The 23250-nt window shown below is 30.1% G+C and overlaps 1 protein-coding gene across 1 annotated transcript; it reads right to left on the reverse strand.

Annotated features, from left to right (window-relative positions):
- Positions 1 to 1294: 1294 nt before the first annotated feature.
- LOC118185587 (uncharacterized) lies at positions 1295 to 18632 on the reverse strand. Its single transcript, XM_035355471.2, has 9 exons — positions 18507 to 18632; positions 18203 to 18360; positions 14148 to 14274; positions 13894 to 14060; positions 10699 to 10831; positions 9239 to 9387; positions 4354 to 4489; positions 3975 to 4123; positions 1295 to 1458 (listed from the first exon to the last, which is right to left on the reverse strand). Exons 1-9 carry the CDS (start codon positions 18608 to 18610, stop codon positions 1295 to 1297), a joined length of 1287 nt encoding a protein of 428 aa, XP_035211362.2. The 5' UTR covers positions 18611 to 18632.
- Between the last annotated feature and the right edge of the window lie 4618 nt (positions 18633 to 23250).

A 23250-nucleotide genomic window follows, 5' to 3' on the forward strand; every position in this document is an offset into this window, starting at 1 on the left:
GACATACTAATTCGCAAACTCGAAAGTTTTGTTGAGCTATTTTGCAAGACGATGTTTTTTTCCATAGATTTTTTGTTTTAAATAAAATTATATCGCAAGAATTGTCCTATACATTATCATCATCGCAAGGATTGTATCGTTGGAAAATATTGTTTGTTAAGCAAAGTATATAAACATTTCTATATCTGAATGAACATGGCAATATGCTACAAATTAAAACCTAATTCTGTTAGAAATTTAATACTTCGTCTCTCAAAATATAATAAAAGTATTTGAAATATCAATCAATCCTTTATGTAAAGCGTTTAACTATCTTTTATACTGTAAAGCAATGTAGACTACTTGGTAGTGCTGAAAAGGCACTGAAGTCTGGACAACATTCCATGCTCACGCGAAGGAATCGGAAATATGTCCTATGAAAAATCAAACAAAATCCAAAAATAATACTATAAAACAGGGGTTCTCAACCGGTGGTACGCGTACAACTGGTGGTACGCAAGAGAAAAATAGGTGGTACGCAAAGAAGCAAAGTATTTTTAACTATTAAATTCAAAAATTAAAACCCAACATCCTATTGTTGTTTTTTCCTCTAACACTCGTAAATTTATGCAATCTGAACTTGGTTCAAGGTAGTAGATAATAAGGTTCAAGGTAGTAGTAATCAATAAATTTCAGTGTGACAAGTAGTATATATGAGCCAAATAACTTTTATTTCAAGTATATATTCAAGGTAATGTGATGTTTCTTTATTTAAAATAACCAGTTGTTTTATATTTGGAATCTATATTCTTACTTCTCTCTTTCCATTTTCCTGCCAGAATGCAAATGAGTTCGCATGTATTTAAAGTGAGGTTTTCAGATTGTTAAGACAGAGCGTCTTCTGCCTATGGAAGGCCAAGTCCCTAAGTTTGCTATTTTAAAATAAGAGTTCCAGTCATGGGCGTTGCATTATACTTGTCGATAGTTAAATTCACGCCGGTGAATCCGAACTAACTTCGCGTTAAATTGCTTTGAGAAGCCTTTGGCTACTAGGTATTTAAATTTAGCTTTATATTTGCATTTCTACTTTGCGTTTCTCGCCATAAATTCTGGAAGACTTGTAAGTACCAGGCTTGTCTTCTCTTCATCTTATTAAGTTTTAAATAAAGGGTCTTTTACACACTTAGCAAGTCTCTGTTGTATTTCAGACATAGCGATAAGTCGCTTAACATCTACAGAAAAGATTGTTACAGTTTTCATTAGTGAAAGACTTAAAACGTTATATGTACATAACACCCAAAATAAAATTCACGAATTAATGAACCAAAAGTAACGCATACATTTTAAGTATATGTTCTGGAGGTGGAAGTATGCCTTCTGAAAACATTCTTAAGGCTTCATAAAGTCCTTGAATGCAGTTATCAGCTGTTATCTTTTCAATAGTTTGGAAACATCCCTGAACTCTTTTTTCCATTCCAGCTGTAGAAATATCAAATGCAAAATATAAATCGCAAGACAAAATTCCGTAATATTATACTGGGAATTGGCAAGATGTGGTTACAGATTTTATTTCTTTCAATGCTAATTTTAGACGTGCATTTCATTTGCAAAGTTTCTAAAATACAGCCTTCATCCTTTCCGTCGGGAGAATCCTAAAAATATTAAAGTTTCTTAAAATAAATATATGTGAACCTCTTAAAATAAAAATTCTGATCAGTGATATAGTATGTTTACTGGATGAAAAATCATCTCATTTTGATCATTTTAATGCCTATCACAGATAAAGATTTAAAATGTTTCAACTAAATTCAAGAAACAACTACAAAACAAAAATTGTCTGTTTCGATTATTAACTGTTGCACATTGATTTTAATGGTATTCGTTGTTAAATTTCTTGCTGGTATATGAAAAAATATTAATTTCTCTATTTCTACAAATTTTAAACATACAAGCGGGGAATGTTTTGCATTTTATTTAATAAAGTGAGTTGAATATTTTCCTAAACTGAATTCATATTTATTAAGAACACACGAAAAGTTAGATTTTTATTTCTAAAGTATCCTTCTATTCACAGGATTGAAACATTTTCTTGAAATTCACTACTGTATTTTAAGAAACTCTGCAACTGAAAATACAAATCTATAATCTAATATTTCAGTACGTAAAGCTCTTAGCTCATTTTCGAACTTCCTGTATACTGAAATTTTTACGTGCCAATTCAGTCTATGCATTACAAAAGACATACACACAAGGTGCGTCAAATACCAAGATTACAGTTTTGTAGGAGGTGTAGGATGCACCCAGATTACTCGAAATCGCGTTGCAGTGCAGGGTCTGAAATGCTTTCCTGACGTAGCAGATGGCAAATGAACGTTCTTACAGGGAAGCTTAGCTTCATTTCACAGAGGTATGACGGTATGTGATATTACGAACACGAAGCTAGCTGACGTGCATCTGGTATAAGGGGCTGCGGAGTATAATGACCCAGCGATACAGCTATTGTAAGAAGAATGTTATCCGATGACAACGTGCTACGCCATAAACTCTTTTTACCCCTGCACTATAAGTTAGCCGATACGGGTTCTTTTCACACAGCTAATATGAGTCAGGAACGCTTGGCACGAACTCCGGATATTGAGTAGACTGTGCTATATCATGTATAGGAAATTCCAAGCTCGAGGACACGAATGTAGCGCATGAACTCCAGGTTTCCAGTAGCAGCATCTGGAGGATACTCAGAGCAAACGAAACACATCCTTACCAAGTGCAACGCATCCATACATTTCAAACAGATGACTATGTACCTCGAATTGCTTTTATACAATAGCTGCTGCAACGGTGCGCTATAAATCCCCTTTCCTTTGCTTCTGTGTTGTTCACTGATAAGTCGCGCTTCACAAGGGAAGGGGTCTTTCATTCCTATAACGCCAATGCTTAGGCAGTGGTGAACCCCCCATGGCAAAGACGTTATGCTGCAAATGTTTGGGCCAACACTACGGTATCACCTGATCGTATCCCACTACCGCTGCCTTTTTGGCTGACAGTAGCAACTACTTGACATTTCTAAATTTCTGCACATATTGCAATAACTTTTAAATGGCGAACAGCTTTCTGCATCGGTATAGAGATCCTTCATTATGGTTCTAGCACGATGGAGCTTCTGTCCGTTTCAGCCACTACCTTGATAAAACTTAGACGTTACATTCGGCTAAGAGCGTATCGAGCGTAATGTTTCAGTGTTTGGCTTCCCGATGTCTTACTTCTTCTGGGAGCATACGAAAACATTGGTGTGTGACACCTACACCTCGGCGCTGGTGTATTAACAGCGCCGAGATATTCGTCACAAGCATCGCAATAGCTGCTAAAGAAGTCCGGGATATGCCCAAAATTTTCCAAAATATTAGTAATTCAGTGTACTAGAGCTGTGAGGCCTGCATTTGCAGCTAGTAGAGGACACTTCAAACACCTTCTTTGATCTCTTACTTTTGTGAATCCACAGAATGAATTTATCTGACTGTTACTTTTTTGTGAATGCACTGTTATCAAAAAAATGCATATTCACCTATGTCGGGGGTCCTGTCACTTCTGGTATGTTTGTGTACACTTTGACATGCACATGTCATTCCGTTCTAACATTGCTATGTAAATTCACATTGTCTGGATGCACCCTACACCTTCTTCAAGCTAGTATTTCTGCTACTGAGATACTACATTCTATTAGAACTGTACAGTAAAGTGCAGTAAAGGCAGAGCTAAAAGTGCAGTAAAGGAAATAAAAATGTTAAAAATAGCAATTTTTAAGTTTACGTACATTTAAACATTAAAATATCCTTTAAACAATTTTAAATGAGTAATTTAGAAGCTTCTAATTTACTGTTCTTGATTAATTGCATACACTAGTTTAATTTTAACGACAGATGAAAGACGATTCACATTTTATCGAATAATATTCAAAAGCAATAAAATTGGTTAAAAGAGAATTAAAAATTACTTACACTGTATTTTCCTTTCACTTGAAGCGGCAAAAAGGAAATTCACAAAATTTCCCGTATAATTAAGAAGAATTTCTGTTATTAACATACGTGCGTCAGGAGAACATGAAGAAATTGTACTCTCCAAGCAGGTTAGATTTTGTATAGTTGGACTAAATAAATAAAAGTTATAAAGCGTATAAAAATAAAATAAGTTAAATATTAAAATTTTCAAATATTTCATGGCATATATATCTTAAGGAAACATTGTAGTATCTTCGAAACATCAAGATTTATTTTAAAGAGATATGCAGAACGCCAACTGGCACTAAAACATTTTTGATTGAAAAATTTACTCAATTAAAATGCAAAATCAATAACACTAATGCAGGCTCGTACATACGGAATATCGCTCATGTCAGGAACTTGACCTCTATATATTTCATTCATTACATATGAATAACCAGGTAAGCATTTATCGATGACATCATTTGGTACTGTTTTCCCAATGCAGGACTCTATCGCAGAAATTTCAGGCTCTGAAAAGGAATCAATATCTTATTCATTAAAATGTTCACGTCTTATTTGATAAAATCAATTCGCAAATCACACATTTGAAATTAATGAACGTCAAAGAGAATATTACAATGTACAGAAGTGTCGGTTATAAAGCTGTAGAAAACAGAAACAGCTGTTTGAAACTGCAGAAGTGCGCATTCAAAACTTAAGTTGAGGATTAAATCTTCACCTTTGAAAATGTAGTAAAATAACTGTCTCTGTTTCTGGGCTAATAAACAACAAATTGCATTTTCTTCCGAATCGCTGCATACTGTAGAACTTTATAGTTTTTATATTCATCATACTAATGTGAATTTTTCCTTTATAAGCCTCATTTTTAAACTGACAAAAAAATTTTCATCTGTAATAATAAAGCAGAAAAGCTTGTATACATACGAGTGTGCGTGTGTACCTCATACCTCAGAAACGAACAGGTCCAAAGCTATGAGAAGTGTGGTGCACACGTTGTCCGAATCATGGAGGTAGGAAGTAAGATGGAGTCGCCCTAAACAAGTTTCTGCCGTACCCTGCTCTGAAGCACCGGCGATCCCTACGTGGTGACCAAAACATTGGGTCATTTACCATTGAGTTCTATGGGATTTGACGCGTTCGGAGGTAAATATTTTGTAATTACGTCGTAAATATACATATAAATGTATATATTTTCTTTTTCTACAACACTTCAGAGTCCTAAGTATGTGAAAACAACATATTTTTAAACAACATTTCATTTTGAAGGGAATTAAATGCTATACTTTTCACAGGACAGTTTTCTCAGAATGGTTTAATTTGAATGAAATATTTTCACAAGTTTTCGTTAATTACATTAGAAAAAAAATTAAGGTAATTCGATTTTATTCGGCTAAGGTACAAAAATTAAGATCAAAGTTTATTGTATTATTAATATTAAAATTATGCATTATTTCTTTTCTATTTATAGAGCTTCTTCCTAAAATACTTTCTTAAACATGACATGATTTTTTGGCTTCTGAGGCATCTTTTAAATCGAAAAATGTAAGTCAATTTATAATTAATGCTCTATTCGGTTCATTTTAAATTATAGAATTATTAGGAATTAGCGAAATACTTTAAATAGTACTTGACTTTCTCTGAACATTTCTGAAAGGGAATAAAATAAGTTTTTTTTTTTTTTTTAAGTATTATTTAAAACTTGTAACTGAGTTATTATAAAATGTAAGGGAATAATTCTTTTAATTTTACTTATCAGATTTTTTTTACCCTTCATTTCAACAATACATATTCCAAAACTCTTTATTACGTTCTTAAGTGCGCATCTCATAGCATTTGCTTTACAATACCTTTTAACAGATTGCTTTCCAATACGAACAATTCTTGCTTAAATAGTTTTATAACGTATTTGTCAACAGGATTTCAATTTATGTTTACAATTCAATATTAAGGTTATTATATACATAGATAACATTTATAATCATTATAAATTAGATACATTTAATCATTAGATTTCTTCACAGTACTTTCACAGTTGTTTATAAGTGAATAAATTCTTCATTTCAAATACATTTATAAATAATTTAATGAATATTTAAGTATTTTGTCAAAGGCAGATACATGCTTTTTGCAAGCACAAGCATAAATACCCATACATATTTCCTATTTTTCATTTCCGGCATGTGCAAATCTTTAATTTCTGTGCATTCACTATATTTTTCATGTAAGGTAATTTACACTAATTTAGCATACACCCGAAAGTTTTGCATAAAAAATATTGATAATAATTTGAATGAAAATTATAAGTATTATTTTTAAATTATAAGTATTCTTTAAGCATAACATTTTTCTTAAAATCTATATTTTTGTAGTGCAACAGCTTAGAATTTTATAAAACAAATTCATAATCAAAATCGCTGTTGTTAGTTATCGAAAAATAACCAAGATGTGATTTTTGCGTAAATGTCACTAAACTATACAAATTGCTATTATCCATCACACTATAAATGTTTCTTTCATGCGAAAGTGTCTCTTTTTCGATTTCTATGGAACTGTCGTGTGTCGAAATACTATCAGAATCTTGTCAAGCGAGCTTCTGAATGTAAACAAAGAACACCCCATCTGGTGACCCAAGCTTCAAAGCAGTGCTTCACTTTTAGCGCGGATTGGCCCCTCCTCCCTTTCCTACCTCCATGGTCCGAATGATGAAGAGAAGCAAAATTGGGTTTATCTATATTTATTCAAAAAGCCGCTTACGCGACCAGCCGCCTAAAGTAGTTATAAAAAATACATAATTATTTTAATGAGTTCAGCTAATCTAATTTCATAGGTCCAGGTAGTAATTAATAACAATAGAGATGAAAAATTGCATTTATTGCTTCTAAATCGCTTAATTTGTTAATTAATAACAGGAAAATTAATTTAAAAGAAAAATTAAATATATTATGCTTTGCCGAACTGCAATACACTGGCTTGTTGGAGTATAAAAATATTTTATTTATAGCAATGGCAACACATTTCCTATAAACCATTGCATTTTCATATTAATTTTGAAACATAAATATCTAATACTTTGTCGAAGGGCAAAATACTGCTTGCTTTTAAATTGCTGATTTTTGTTAATAAAAATATCATTAAAAAGCCGCTCAGCCAGCTGCTTAAAATAATTATTATAAAAAAAGAAAAAATATGCTACGATATTAATGAGCCCAGCTAGCATAATTCCACGTCTTCAGTTAGCAATTAATAATTATAAAGATAAATAACTGCTTTTATTGCTTTTACAAAGTTAACAATATTTTATTTCGGACAATGGTAACACATTTCTGTTAAATCGTCGAGTTTTCTGATTAAACTCAAAACTTATATACCTTATGCTTTGCCAATCGGCAATTTTTAAATCTTCAATTTTTTTTAATCAAAATGTTATTAAATTCGCATAAACTATGTAATAAATAAAGAAACAAACTTAAATTTAAAAATTAAGGTGCAAATGTTGCGGTGAATTTCTGGTAAGTTCGTTCAACATTTGGTACACCGTTTTTACAATGCGAAAAACATGTATAACATTCGCATATACATACAGATTCTTCACGATTTGAAAACATGGACTAGTAAAATTGGAATGAGTCTTTGTTATGAAATTCGTTCCAAATTTTTAAAATAATTTAATCAAATTTTGTTTTTTAATAATCTTTTGATTTCTTCGAAATATAAAATATTGTTACTTTCACAGATTATAAAACCAAAATATCGCCCTCTTTTAAAACAGGAATGGTAAGAAAATATTAAATAGCCTTTTATTTTTCTCGCTATACCGCTTAACAATTTCTCATAAGGGAACTTCAAATGAAGCCTTTCATTTTTACCCTAGCACCTAATCTCCAAAGAAATGCCTGCAAGTTTGGTTGTGTGATTAAAAGTAAACCCGTGAGGCAACCGTATCGGGGTATTAGCAGAGTTTCAAGAAATAGCAAAGCTGTAAGCGTAGAAATGACGAGTACTAAAGATAATTATGTATAATTCAATTAGAATTTCCTTGTACAACTTTAGTTTCCTGTTTTGAAATCGATTCTTATTAACCAGCCACAATTCCATTTTAGTGATATACGACTAAGAATATTGTCTTGGCTAAAATAAAGTTATTTTGCACTTTTTATGTATTTTGCTAGAACCGATAAAATGTTTTATATATTTTTTATTATTTACTTTATTTTGTAATATCTATTTTATTTGCATAACATTGCACTAAGAAAAAAAGAGTAAAAATAAGCTTTAAAAATAGTTAAGAATTAAAATAATATAGAATTTATAAAATAATCTAAACTCAGTATTTAATATTTATCTAATTTAGTTTATGAGCATGAGTACTAAACAACAAATCTGCGATTAACACGTGTACGAATTTTACTTTTTAAAAAATATTTCTGTAAAGCATTTTTTATTTAACATTAAAAAAGTTAATTTGGGGACCAGTAATTGTTCCACATATCTTTCACTATATACATTTATTTCCAGTGAGTAAATTCGGTGAGTATTTTGCTAACTGTTAATTTGGTTCCAAAGGGACCGCATAAACTTTCAGACTTTTTATTTACAGAAATCTGTCATTTAGTGACCTGAAATGGTTTTGCTGGAGTTTTCTTCCCTGTTTCTAGAAATTTTATAGTTATAAATATTTTATAGTTATAAAAGTTTAGGTTAAGTATTAAAGATCAATAAAATGAATTTCATAAATATCCCACTCAATGATTCTTGAGAATTAGTACGCTCAATGAACACAGCAACAGCAAGATAAATGTACAATTATCATAATGTCGTTTCTTCAACATTCTTGCATAGAACAGATGCTGTCATTTGAATATTTTGTGATGACACATTTAATAAAAAAAATTCTTTATAAGTGTTAGATTTAAATGTGTTTTTAAAGCTACATTAATAAAATATTATTAGTAAAATAATGCAATATAAAGAATCAAGATGAATCATATCCTAAGATTTCTGCTATAATTTTTGGGAAAAAATTATATAAAAAGCATATAAAGGCCAAATATACTTTAACATTTTAGTAAATTCAGTTATATATAAATAAATATAAATTTTTTTGTTTATAACTTCGTCATACGATGACTAGCATTTTATACAATACCAAAAACATATTTAACTTTTCTTAACTGATATATAACATAAACATGAAATTTAAATTTTATTTTATACAGAAATGAATAAGTTAACATAAATCAGATACATAATAAACATACCATATATATTTCTGTGGATTCTATTTTTAAGTCTCAAAGGTATATCAATTACAATGCCGGTAGCAAATTTAACTACATCCATGATTAACAAACGAGATCGGACGGAGCAGTGCTTGAACATGTTTTCCAAGCAATGCCGGTTAAGTTTCCTAAAAAATGTTAAGTATAATTGAATCATAAGCACAAAAAAATTCTCACTTATTAAAACACGTATGCCTATAACAAGTAACAAATTTTACCTAAACATAAAAAAGGAATAGTCTAAATTAATTCGTACATATTATGATCATCATCAGAAAAGTAAAGCTTAGATATGTAACTTAATTACGAATAATTAAATACAGTCGAAATCATCAGAAAATCAAAGAAAAATTAAATAATAAATCAAATTAAATGATATTGTAAATTAGTTCGGAGCAATAATAATTATTTTTATTTTTTTGCAATTAAAATTTCTTAATTAAATTTTAAATTTTAATTTTATATTTGCTTTATACGAATAGAGAATATTTGTTAAATTCAAATTTCATTCCTTGCAGCAATGACGCAAGAGAATTATTTAAGTTTAATTTAACTTAATAATTATTTTTATTTTTTTGCAATTAAAATTTCTTAATTAAATTTTAAATTTTAATTTTATATTTGCTTTATACGAATAGAGAATATTTGTTAAATTCAAATTTCATTCCTTGCAGCAATGACGCAAGAGAATTATTTAAGTTTAATTTAACTTTACTATTTTCTTAAGAAAATCAAAGGTCATGTATGTAACTTAATTTAGATTTTAAACAGCCAGTCTCTGTATTTCATTGGAGTACTATAGATACCTCTTGTGTGCTTTGCCATATTTAAATAATCCAATCCAATCCAACCCTCTTGGAAGACCCCTTGAGTGATTTTGCCACATTTGAATAACTTAATCTAACCTGTTAATTTCAAAAAGGAGTTTTTCTGCAGTAACTAAATACTACTTAGTAGTCTAAAAAGTCTTGTTTAAAATCTGAAATATAGCTACTTTCATTTTAAAATTCAAAATGATTCAGTTTTTTAGGTGGTTATATTATTTTTATTTCTTTCATTTGTATCAAAGAGTTTAGCAACAAATTTCCTGAAAATAAAGCAACCTTTTCGTGTTTCGTGTTTGGAAGGACTTTTATTCGTAAATATTTTGAGACTTTTATTGCATTCTTAGACTTTTAACCAGTTCCTAAAACCATAAAATGTTACATCAAAAGTCACGCCTATTAAGTTTCCACCTCTTTAGTTGATATTAAGCACTTTATGTTTTGTTTCAATCAGTTACATTCTTATAACTAAGTTTAAAATCTAAATTAGTCTATAAAAAAACGTTGCATTTTTAAAGAAAACATTGAAAAATAATTTTGAGGGTACTGTGAAAAATAATCAAATTAATTAAAGTACACTATTTAAATTTCATCAGCTATGTATAAAGCACTTACAAGGATTGTTGAAACACTGTCGCATAGCCTTTTGCTATCTGGGATAGTATGAGAGATAAACCAGGTTCACAAGCATCAATTTCATCTTCATTTTGAGAAGCAAGACAAGTTTGAAGTTCAAGCATTTCATCGTCTGAATGGAAATTAGATACAAATATATAACTTCAATTATTATGTGATAAAGTGCTTACTTAAAGATTATATATATATATATGCTCCGCACATGAGTGTAGGCCTATCTTGTACCATAAGAAAGTTGAAAGACAATCCTGAATTTTAACAGATGCAGAAAAAATAAAATTTTTAAAGAAATGATTATGAAAAAATAAAGCTTAACAATCTGGTAAGATTTTGTTACTAACATTTACATTACGCTGCAATGAAACGTCTCGAACCCTATTTCCAAACTCCGTTCTGGCGTACTCAATTTTGGCTTTTTTCTACGAAAGACTACTCCGATAAGTATATGATGAATCATTCACGCTTCCTTTTAATCTGTCAACTGTATAAATGAAATATTTTTTTACTTCTCGTTATTTCGAATGAAGTGCTAGGTTGTGTATGATATGCGTTTGTGTAAATAAATGTATTTCCTTTTTGCGTCACTATTTTAAATTTTCGAGATTTTAACTATTAGCTAATGTATTCGTTTTTCCCTTGCAAGATATAAGAGATTCTCAAATGGAAGTAGTGGAATGATAAACAAAACCAATATTATCTCTCAAAATATGCATATTACAGTATTACACACCTATTAAAAAAAGGGTTAAATTTTTAAATTATGAACATTTACAAATCAAAGAAAACTATCTCATTTTAACACTCAGAAGTTATTTGTTAATCGCTAATTATGTTTAATTTTTAAAAGTGCACTCATTATTTAAATTAAAACTTATATTTGGAATTGAATTTTAATATGAATTATTGAATATGTTTGTAAATATTATTAATACACAATTTGAATACTAATACAGAGTTTGACTAATGTGTTCTTTTTATATTGTTACGCATTTAAAGACCTTCCTTTAAATACTTTAAATAAATATAAAAATATTTTCATGTAAAATGTGTTTTAATGTTATGAACTTGCCTGTCGCTTTACAAGAAATGCTAAACATTGTTAAATACTGTGACCTATTACCAAACTTTAGTAATACTAAAATTTAGTGCATAAATGTGTTTTTGAACTTATTGAATCTTAACAAGATTTGCTTTTGCTTGTAAAGTAATTTATCACTGCAAAATATATTTTAGTCAATTTGTATCATAAAATCTCCATCAAACTACTATATTAAGAATTTGAATAACTTCAGTGAGAAACTTCAGACTGTTGGTTTTCTCTCAGAATACTCACTGTTAATTTTTTAATGCTTTTAAAATATACTTTCCAAAATTTAAAAAACTTACTTCCACTGAAAATGTGTAAAACTGCTAGCCAAGTTCCCTTTATATTACTCATTATAACTATTTATTTTCAAAAGCATGTGCATTCATATTTGTCAAAAGATCACTTCACATAAAATGTTTTATTGTTTATAAAACAAGAAAATGAAAACGCTTTACTTCTGTAATTAAAATTTACCAACCGTGCATTTCATAGATACGAATATTGAATTCAAAGCTTTCTTAGTCATATATTGGGCATTTTTTTTAATTAAAGTAGAATTAGTGACATAGACATTACAGACTCAAAAAGAAATTTCTCACGTTAATTTAATAGCTTTGGCTATAAAATATTTCTGATTCAGTGAGAAATAGAACCTGGTGACACGGAAGGTATCTAAGTTAGGCAAGGCTGATTGTCAGACATTTCTGCTCGGATCGAATCTTGAATAAGTTTACATTTTGTGACCATATAGAATCCTTGCGGAAGAAAAACAACAAAACTCTTTCGATCTTCTTAAAAAGTACTTCAGAGATTTGTGCTAGGAAGAGAACTGTATCAGGTCAGATTTCATTTTCCTGCTTGCTGAGTATGAAAACTGGGTTCAAGCTAGTCAAATAATTCTCTCACAGTTTCCCAACATCTTTGGCCGATGACAAAGCAAGCTATGGTCCTAATTGTGAACATTCATGACATCATTTTGATAACTTTACTGTAGGACACGGATAGGTCAGGAAAATGTTATTTAAATAAAGCTCATCTTCTTAAATCCAAGTTTTAATAGAGAGCCACCCCAGATAGTCGGATAAAAAAATAATAATCTAAAATAAAGTAATGAAGAAAAGAATAATTGTACTGTTTAACAACAAGGCAAAATAAAGACGTTCAATGCAAAAATTAATACGTAAGCAATTATGCAGTTTATTGACTGCAGTCTCGTCGCAATCCAGTCTAACTTTATCGAAGTGTGACTAAGCTAGAAATTGAGAGGCTTTACGCAATAGTCCAGCTTCTGCATTTACGTATTAAGACTTCTAATGTGCTTGCCATGACAGCAACACTTTGATAAAGTTGGAATTAATAGAATGACATTGGACGCAGTGATAATTTCTTATTTATTTGCGCTACATTTTATGCTTAACTTCATTTGTTTATTATTAAACTACAAAAGATTTTAGTGAGAAATTGGAAGATGCACTAGATCGCAAAATTTATAAGGGAAGTTAAAAAGATAGGTAACCCACAACTGCGCATTAATGAGTAATTTCATAACAAGAACTTTATTGAAATGAATTTATTAGGATCATTTATGATACATTTTAAATCAATCAACATTTTGAGTGAAATGTAGGACATGAATAACTTAAATAATATCCATATCCTGATATCTTCGATATAGCAAGAAAAGAAAGAAATAGTTTTACTTTTAAAACAGGGCATTATGTTAGAATGAAATCCAGCTTTATTAATGAATTTCAAAAAGTATTTAACCAATTTAGAAATCAAAAGAGTTCCAAAATTTAACATTAAAACACTGATAGCAAAAAATACAGATTTATAACTTATGTAAAAGAAGTATATTATGTTCGACAAGCGTTCCACACTAGTTCACGCAAATTCCTTAGTATTAATGAGTCATGAATGTTTTATATTTAGACAATTTTAACAATAACAAAATGAATTGTTATGATTCTTAACTTAATATTAAAAATGTTAATTCAAAATGATTCTTTTGCTCTACTTATTGAATTGAAAGAGTTATCTATAACAATACGTAAACTTATGCCTCAGTCTGAATTAAAAATACATACTGGGTAGCATTTCCATGATATTTATGGGTGCTGATTCATAAAAAAGAGGTATGTCCAATATAATTCCAAGATGGTCAAAAGCAATCGTTGAAATAAGAAGTCTAGCTTTCATGGAACAAACTTTAAAAACTTCTTTTAAATGGTTATCTCTAGAAGCTCCTGCGATTCTGAAATGAATAAATTTAAAAATGACATTAAGATAAAGAATGTTCCATTTATATGGAACTTCAGAAAAAAATAATAAAATAGCTTACGTCTTGCTTTTGCTTTGTTCCGATTCTAAAATCTCTATGATCTTATCGAAAACATATTCGAAAAAATTATCCAATTTTTCAGCCATTATTCTCTTCAAGCAAGTCTTAACACTTGCTTTGGATGCATCTAAAGTTAAAAGAAAGGAAAGATTATAATCAAGGAATATTTTTAAAAGAAACGTAGGAACGCAATAATTATGTATTTTATACTATACATTACGCAGCTGCGGGTTCATAGAAATTTTCTTAAATAATTTAGTGAGAGGAACTGGGAAAATTTAAAGTTTCATTCTAATGTTCTTATGGAGAAGATAAACAGGTATAGAGAGCTTACAGAGAGAGCATAAATGCGCTAGGAGTTTGGGAATTTTTTTTCACGGATTTTCAAGTGTTTTCTTCCATCTAATATTTTTGAAAGATAAATTTACTGAAACGATAAATTTAAGCGTTTTAACATACTTCAAAGAAAACTGGAAAGAATCTCTCTTAGTTCATTTAAATTTCTCCTCTACTAATAATGATTAAACTTTTAACAAAGAGTTCGAACTTAATCTTGTAAAACAAAATGAATTAAACAGCTTATCAACATTTTCTATAGAAACAGAAAATACAAATAATTTTACATGAACAAGAAAATTTTAAGTTTTAAAATTAAAACGTTTAAAAATAAAATGAAGTGTAAAGTGTTAAGTTTAAAGCAAAGAGTTAATTTCAAATTTTAAGTTCTTAATTTGGAAAAATAAAAAAATGTCAAAATATACCACAGAAATTACATATATTATAAAGCAGTTATTTGCTTTATTATTATATTATTAAAATGTATTCATTACGTTACTATTATAAAGTAATGAATAAATTTAATTCTGATTCATAATTTATGAAGTTATCGCCTATTATTTTCTTCTCTGATTTAATTTTCTCTTCTAGGGGGCTCCATCGCCAAGCGATAGTTTTTAAATGCTTTTCCCCTAAATTTTAAGAAAATATTATCTTAATTGGTATCTTTTAGTGAAACATTATATGGACAAGATTATCTCATCCTCTTGATGTTAAAAATTTGATAATTAACAATAAATATATTGACAACAGATGGCATTTTCTAACACCTATTTATACTTTAGGTATTTCACAGAACGTACGCAGACAAGATTCTAATTCTTGGGAACAGAAAGAAAGAAGAGAGAGTATGATTATGATATGCAAGATATATGTTTTTATTAGAATCTGTAAACAAACAAGCAAACAGAAAACAAGAAGCTTGCAAATTAGAGACAAATTTAACAAAGGGCTTGTGCAAGCTTCCTAAAAATATACAGAGATTTAAACAAAATGATACTTATTTAGTTTTAAAAATTGCCTCAATAAAGGAATCACGAAACTAATGAAGAATAGGTTCAAAATGAAAAACGCCTTTTTTTTTTTTTTTTTTTTTTTGTATGTATTATACAGACACGGACTGAGCAGCACAAGTAAAACAGATGACAAATTGGTATCAATTAAAATAAAAACAATATTTCAACATCAATAAATCCGATAGCGGACTCTAAGTCTACTACTAGTCGATGGTATTTTACATAGACAATTGTTTTTGCATATGGCATGCGACCGTATGTAAAACGTAATAATAATAAAAATAAAATAAAAAAATAATAATAATAAAATAATAAAAATGTAGCCATGCTTCATAACTCAAAAACAGATACACACATACACATATATATATAATATACACACATATACACATACACATATACTCGTATATTATATTTAATAAAAAAGGATTTGAAAAATTTCAAATTAAGGTGATGATTGATAAATATTATAAAAGTCGCGTAGTATGCTATGAAATTCATTAATTAATCAAGAGAAATTAAATAATGAAAGGCGGGCTACTCACTAAAAGGAAATACTCAGATTAAAACAAAGCTATAAACGTTTCAAAATACAAAACAATTCAAAACATTTTTTAAATTATAAAATATAAACAATATGAAATTTCAAAGAACTGTTGAAAATCCTTATCTTTTTCAAGCAGCAGTGGAAGAATTTTTCAATAAAGTCAAGTTTCTGAATTATATTTATATGGTTATTAATAGAAAATGCCAATAAAGAAATTTATAGGAAAAGTCAATGAAAACTTCTAGTTTGAATTAAGATAACTAATGTGTTTTAAAAGGACAACAATGTATGTTTTTAACTTTTTAATTTAATAATTGTCAAAATATAACCTTCTCCGACGTGATCAGATTACTTTTATTTAATCAATGGTTTTTGTAGTTTCTTATTCAAGAATTTATCTTTTTAATTTTTGGTGTCATGTCGGAGAAGGTTATATCTCGATGATTATAAAATTAAAGAATGTACCTTGTTTTACATTTAAAGCACTAATTAATTCAAATTAGACGTTATTAAGTTATCTTAAGTCCAATTAAATTTTTTTTTGTTGCTCTATAAATTTTCTATATACAATCATTTAGATATAATTTGAAAACCTGGCTCTGTTGAAATTTCTTCGGCTACTCTTTGAAAAAGACCAAGAAATTTTTAACAGTTTTTTATAACTTTATATTTTTATATTTTATAAATTTTAAAAGTTCTCTTGAATTGTTTTTATGTTTTGAAATGTTTGTATTTTTTTTAGATTATGTATTTCCTTTTAGGGAATAATCCACCTTTCTTTATTTAATTTCGATTTAATTTTATCTTTTAATTATATGTAAATAAATGTAGATATATTTTCCTCTTCTTATTGTAAATAAATTAAATAAATTTCCTCGTCTTTAAAAAAGTAAGTGGCCTGCAATTTATGTCGGTGCCTCTGTTAGGCACGGTTGCCCTTATTACATCCATACGCAATTGAAAATCCTTTCATACATTTGTAATCGGGAAATAAAAACTCTTATGCACACCTGGACTTCCTACTGAACATTTAATGACTCATTTTGTTCGCAATGATAACCTGCAACACATTTTTATTTTCATTCTCTCTAAACATTGGTATTTCTTTGGTATATTTATAATATTAGTAGAATTTATTATTTTTAACATCAAAGCAAAATCCATGTTTTTTCAAGTGAAGTCTGCGTATGCATAGACATGTTAAGAGCAACGAAACTGTGCATCTTTATATAAACATTTATTTCTCAGTATATTTATATTTTCTTTTCATTAACCTGTCTGAAGAAGCTGCTTCCCTTTCTTTAGAAGGCCACAGAGTACAAATTTTTAACCAGGGTAGAATTTTTCCTGGGGAGAGGGGGGTAATTTCATAGTTTAAGGGGGGAATACAGTAATCCTTTTAATTAGCTACTGAGTATTTTGCTTTAGTTTACACATATAAAAAAAACTATTTTTATTCAAGTTTTAGTATTTATCGACATTTTCTGCACTTTTGGTTATTCAATTTATAAAACATATTAAAAAATAATCCAAATATAAATAAATACATTCCTATGCATTTTTTGGAGTTTTGAAAAGAAGCGAATTAATATTTCCCATCAGTGATGACAGTGATGCATGAGGCAAAACAAGATCAAAATCAATACCATCGAAGGCAGAAGAACATGGAAAGGGGAAAAAAGCTCTTTTTTAGGATCTCTGAAGAGACTTCTTATATTTCCCGTCAATTGAATTTACAGAAATAAAAGGGTGCAGAGGTAAGAACTCAAATTCATATATCTATCAATATTTCATTAAGTCAGTATTATTTTTAAAGCACATATCATAAGATGCAATGTAATATACGAGAGTGCTGCAATCCTCCTGGTCGATAATAAACAAATCATGAGATATTAAATTAAATACGCTAAACCCAAATACTAGTTGTTTTTAAAAGACTTGACCTATACATGAAAGATTTTAGTACTTTATATCGGACGATTGTTTAATTTAAATTCACTGTAAATAATTCAGCTTTGAATTTTCTTCTAAAATTAGATTACATAAAAGAAAAAAAAAAGGTATACATTGAAGTGTACCTTTCTTCACGTTTACTTAGTTGGAAATACTTATAACATATTTTTATCTATAGACAGAAATAGAAATTAATAACCTACCATCAATTCGACTCATTGAAACAATTTTCTGTCTTGAAGGAATAATCACATCAAAACCATTAACAAAGGGTTTTAGAACATTGTTTATAACTAAAACCGAACTTGAGTAACATGGCTGGAAGGCACTTCTCAGGCATAATCTGATATCTTGCGCATGCCTATCACAAATGAGAAGGCATTTACTTCAAACTATTGAATTTCTATGAACTCAGAGTTGTTATAGTTATATATAATACAAATGTCCATAGAAAAATAAAATTAATTAATTTTTTTACTAGAAACAAAATGAATAAAAACGACTTACACAGGACCAAGAGGAGAAGGTCTTAGCCCATAGCTTATAGAAATCATAAAATCATACATTCCTTCCCAGCAGCTATCCAGAAGTTTCTTCTCCATTAAATACATGCATACTCTAATTTGTTCGCTTAAAAATGCTAAGGAAAACAAATTGCAATTACACACTAAAAAACTTGAAACAAATAAGATTCCCTATTTCTAATCACAGTATATATATATATATATATGCACAGAAGAAAAATTAAATAAAGTCTTTAATTTATGATAAATATACAGGGAACCCTCTCTTAGATGACTATCCATGGTTTGAAATTATTTTTACTTCCTTGTACGAAGTAAAAGGGAAGTATTGTAATCGCGAAAAGTTTCAGGCAGCATATTTCAACGAAAATATCCATTTTGACTCCTATCGAATGCAATTGAACGATGTTTTTGCGTGATATCTGTACGTAAGGGACAGAATAAAAGACTCGTTTCCTCCAAAAAAAATTATAAAACTGCTTTAAAATTAATTCTGAAGAGAATTTTTCGTGGCGTCTTCTGTACGAATGTATGTACGTACGTGCGTACGTAGGTACGTATCTCACATAACTAAAAAACGAGTAGCCTGAGAACGTTGAAATTTTGTATATAGGACTGCTATAACATATAGATGTGCAAATTGTATTTTGGTTACAATCGGCCGCACCAAACGTATATATATATATATATATTTATATATATATCCACTCTGTTACCCGGCACAGTGATCTCAGTTTCTTTACTCTTATATGTTTGTAAACTGTACATTTTTTGCTTTAAAAATGATTGAATTATGTTGTTTTTATCTTCTGGTTAAGGTTCTTATGCCTTTATTAAATCTGTGTGTGCAATATTTTTAGAATTATCAAAAATTTTAAAGTTGTTTAAGTGCCGCTATTGTTGATAATTAAAAAGGCTTGTTTTGACGGCGGCCATTGATTGTTTACATGTGAAACAGCAGACTAGTGGATTTGTTGACAATCTAGAGAAACTTAGCTTCGCAACAACAAAGATAACGCCTTCATTTATTATTGGCAATTAAATCATGCTTAATCCTTTCTGGAATATCTATATTAAAATTTATAAATATCTATATTAAAATTTACTTCGTAATTTTTAATACAGACATTGAGTTTCTATGTATTTTTACCTTCTCGCGAAGTGAGAACTGAATTAATTGAATGAGAAATACTCAATCGTCTGTGGAAAACTGGTCCTTTTTCTTTTGTTTGCTTAATTTCTTTTATACATCGTTCTAGCTTTATTATAGTATTTGAATAGAACATGTGGCAAGGATTAGATAATTCTATTCTTTAAATGATATAAATTTTGTGCATTGTGAGCTATAATATGAACGAAATATAATTCTGTTAAGTGAATCTAGCGCCAGAGTGTCGCTATGGTAAACAAATACTAGAGTGAATTTTAAAGAATGCATTTATTCTATTGTGGTTTATGCGCTGCAGGCGAAGTAGATTTAATTCAATCCAATATATTTAAATGAAACGCAAGGAAAAATGCGTATAATTTAATATTCCGTACAAGGAAGTCATGTGGTGTACACATCAGATTTGTTTCTTCTATGGAGATTGTCATCTGATAAAAATAATCATATTTGCCAATATTCATTAATGTTCTCAGCCTTATGGATCAATTTCAAAGGTGATTTCTTTAGAGGTATGGTTCCGGAAAGAGATTCACTGCATAAATATAAATATTTAAAAACTTAGATTCTTCAACAAGTGCGCGCAGCTAAATTTCTGCTGAACCATTCGACTGGTAGACTGCTGAACCACCGATTCAGTTTCACGAACGAATCAAATAAAATAAGTTTCCCAATTATGATAATTTTAGTCATATGCCACTTTTAATAAAAATATACGTAATTTAAGACTTATGCGAATTCTTTATAGTGAAAGTTCCAACTACCTAATCGTTCTTTACTTTACTAAAACTTTCTAAACACACCATTCTTAATATCCTCTAATGGTACTAAAAATGTTATATGGCTTGAACTATGCTTGCCAGCATTAGTGATTGCTTTAGAGCTTCATTTTTATGTCATTTTAAGTCATTTTTATGGATGTCATAAGTGTCAATTACGTTATATCAAAGTCTTCGAATTGCACCTTTACTGAAAATGAGTATTTAAAGCTTCTGCTTACATAATTATGCTTTCCTGATATAAAAGATATCTTTCAGAAATTCGTAATCGGAAATTTAAATACTTAACTTTCTTGAGCAATACCTATAAACGGTCCCCAAAACATTTTGACTAAAGATATCTTAGACGATTTTAATTACATGAGGAGACCATATTTTTATGTTATTTTAGGTTGTTAAAATAATCTGGCTATGCGAAACCTTTCCGTCATTGACACCCTTTATGTTTTCCACAGTACATACAAAAAACTTTAATTTCCCACATGTTTATTGTAAGGTATTAAATGACCATAATTACAGCAGTCTACAAAGATCATCTTACTTTATTTACTATTTTAGTTATACCTGCTGCCCTAAGACTAATCGTTCAAGCGGTAACAATAGTGCAATTTAATTTTGTTAAAACACCATATATATATATATGCAAGCTAAATATAGTAAATGGAAAAATTAATGTTAAATGTCTTTTTTCCATGTAGAGTAAGAAATTGAAAATATGCGAAGGCTTCAAATACTATAGTGTACAAATAAAGCGTTTTTTTTTTTCTTAAAATTTTAAGCTGGTTGCCAGCTGGCGACAGCAGGTTCCTCAAAGCAGTTTTATCTGCCTTAGTATCAACCGGATGTCTGCTTTTGGCTATTTAAAACTGACTTAGACAATAAATTAGGATTATTGCGCCATATTTAAGTTTATTTTGCGAAAAGAGGAACTTACTTTTGCGTACCTTTCAAATACGTTTTTGTTCTTCCATTTTAATATAGTAGATAGGTGGATAGAAACAGAATAAACAGAATAAAGATTCTTGAACTTAACAATCGCACATCCATAATCCTAAGAAATATTATTTCCGCAGCTGGTGCTGGAAAATCGAGTATTTCTTGAATTCTGAGGCGATAAAATAAAACTAGATCATTTTTTTTTCAGAAAGGAAGGAAAAATATGGAACGAACGGAAACACAACTCTAAAATCTAACCGGTTCCTTTTCCGTAATGGCATTATTCATCCAACAAAAACTAACAAAGACCTTAAAAGAGATCTGTTGTATAATGTTATTGACAGTCATCCTTCAAACGTGCCGCGTAGACTTCTCGCTGTTGGTCGGAAGTTGTTGGTCGGAAGACTATTAAAAAACAACTTTTGACGCAGCAAATGAAACAAGGGGATTCTTGTGGACCGAAACATACAAATCGTGGACAATAAATGACAGAAGATATGCCCTTTACAGCGATGAGACTCATGTATGTGTTCTCTGTTATACATCTAATGTTGCTACATGAGGCATAGATTTAATCAATAAGACCTCAACATATCCAAATCGTTAACTGCCTAAAAAACAAAATTTGAGGGTTTTTTCATTGAGTAGGCACTGGAAATCCAGTTCCTATTGACAGAATGATGAATTCCTTGAAGTATATAAAAATTTTAAAACATAGGATGTATGTGCCATTCTCGAAAACCTTTACAGGGACATTTCAACTTGCTTTGTTTCCATGCTAAAATTGACCTGAATTCAAATTCCGGTTAACGGGCTCAAATCCCAGCCAATGCAAAAGACTTCTTATTGGTTTCCCATGAGCAGCATAAATAAGAGGTAGTTTCCATTCGAAAAGACAACTCTTCCTTTAAGCAGACACCTCTCGAGTACTTTGCTCTAATTCAAGTAATCCAATCCAGTCCTTCTCCTTCTCTCTTGTCTCCTCTCAAGGCACAACTGATGTTAGGCTGAAGCACAACATAGCATCAACCATAACGCAATATTATGAGAAAATTAAAATCTCCTACAAAACTTGTCAGATTTAAATGAGAGATCGGCTGACAAAAAAAGCTGCACATTCTCAAAAAAGGTGAAATGATATGATTTTTAATGTTTCGAAATGTTATGTACAAATTAAATGAAAATTGACATTGCCAAAAATGGAAGAGCCTAGTGCCACTGGGGAACAATTTTAGTCTTCCTAGCAAGCTAAACGGCGCGCACTACTATGGAAAATATATTGTTACGTTTTTCTTTTCTGACACCAGTTGTTACGTTATATTGCTCCTTCACGTTCGGTAGGGTATGGTATATTGAGATTACGGCAAAGCACACTAGGGCTATCTGCCTAAGGGGGGATGCCTTCGGGGAGGACTTTCTAAGGGAAACTGGCTCGTATACACGTTACCCATGGGGAAAACCACGAAAACGCCCATGTAGCCAGCGCGTTCGCGAGATTCGAACCTCGGACCGAATTACCAGTGTTCTCGGCCGCTGGTGGGCTCCTTCACGTTCGCACGGGGTTCGTGTGGATTTGGAGTGAATAACGACGACACTTGATGAAGTATCGAAACACACTTTATTGGACGGTATTAATCAGGACAACTCCAAAATCTCGTTTTTACAGTCGTCGAACTGTTATAAACCCGCTGACCCGATCAGCGACACAGCTTTCATGTTATCAGGCTATCACGGTGGAGACAGCTTCACGGCAAAGCACCAGAGTACAGCTTCCGACTCTGCTTGGTCGTTCTCGGAACTCCATGTAGTCTCGAGACTCTCCACTCTGCAACTCGTGATGCTCTCAA

This window comes from Stegodyphus dumicola, chromosome 12 (genome assembly GCF_044657685.1).
Source record: "Stegodyphus dumicola isolate Sdum_Otavi_A_Nest chromosome 12, ASM4465768v1".
Classification (NCBI taxonomy): Eukaryota; Metazoa; Arthropoda; class Arachnida; order Araneae; family Eresidae; genus Stegodyphus; species Stegodyphus dumicola.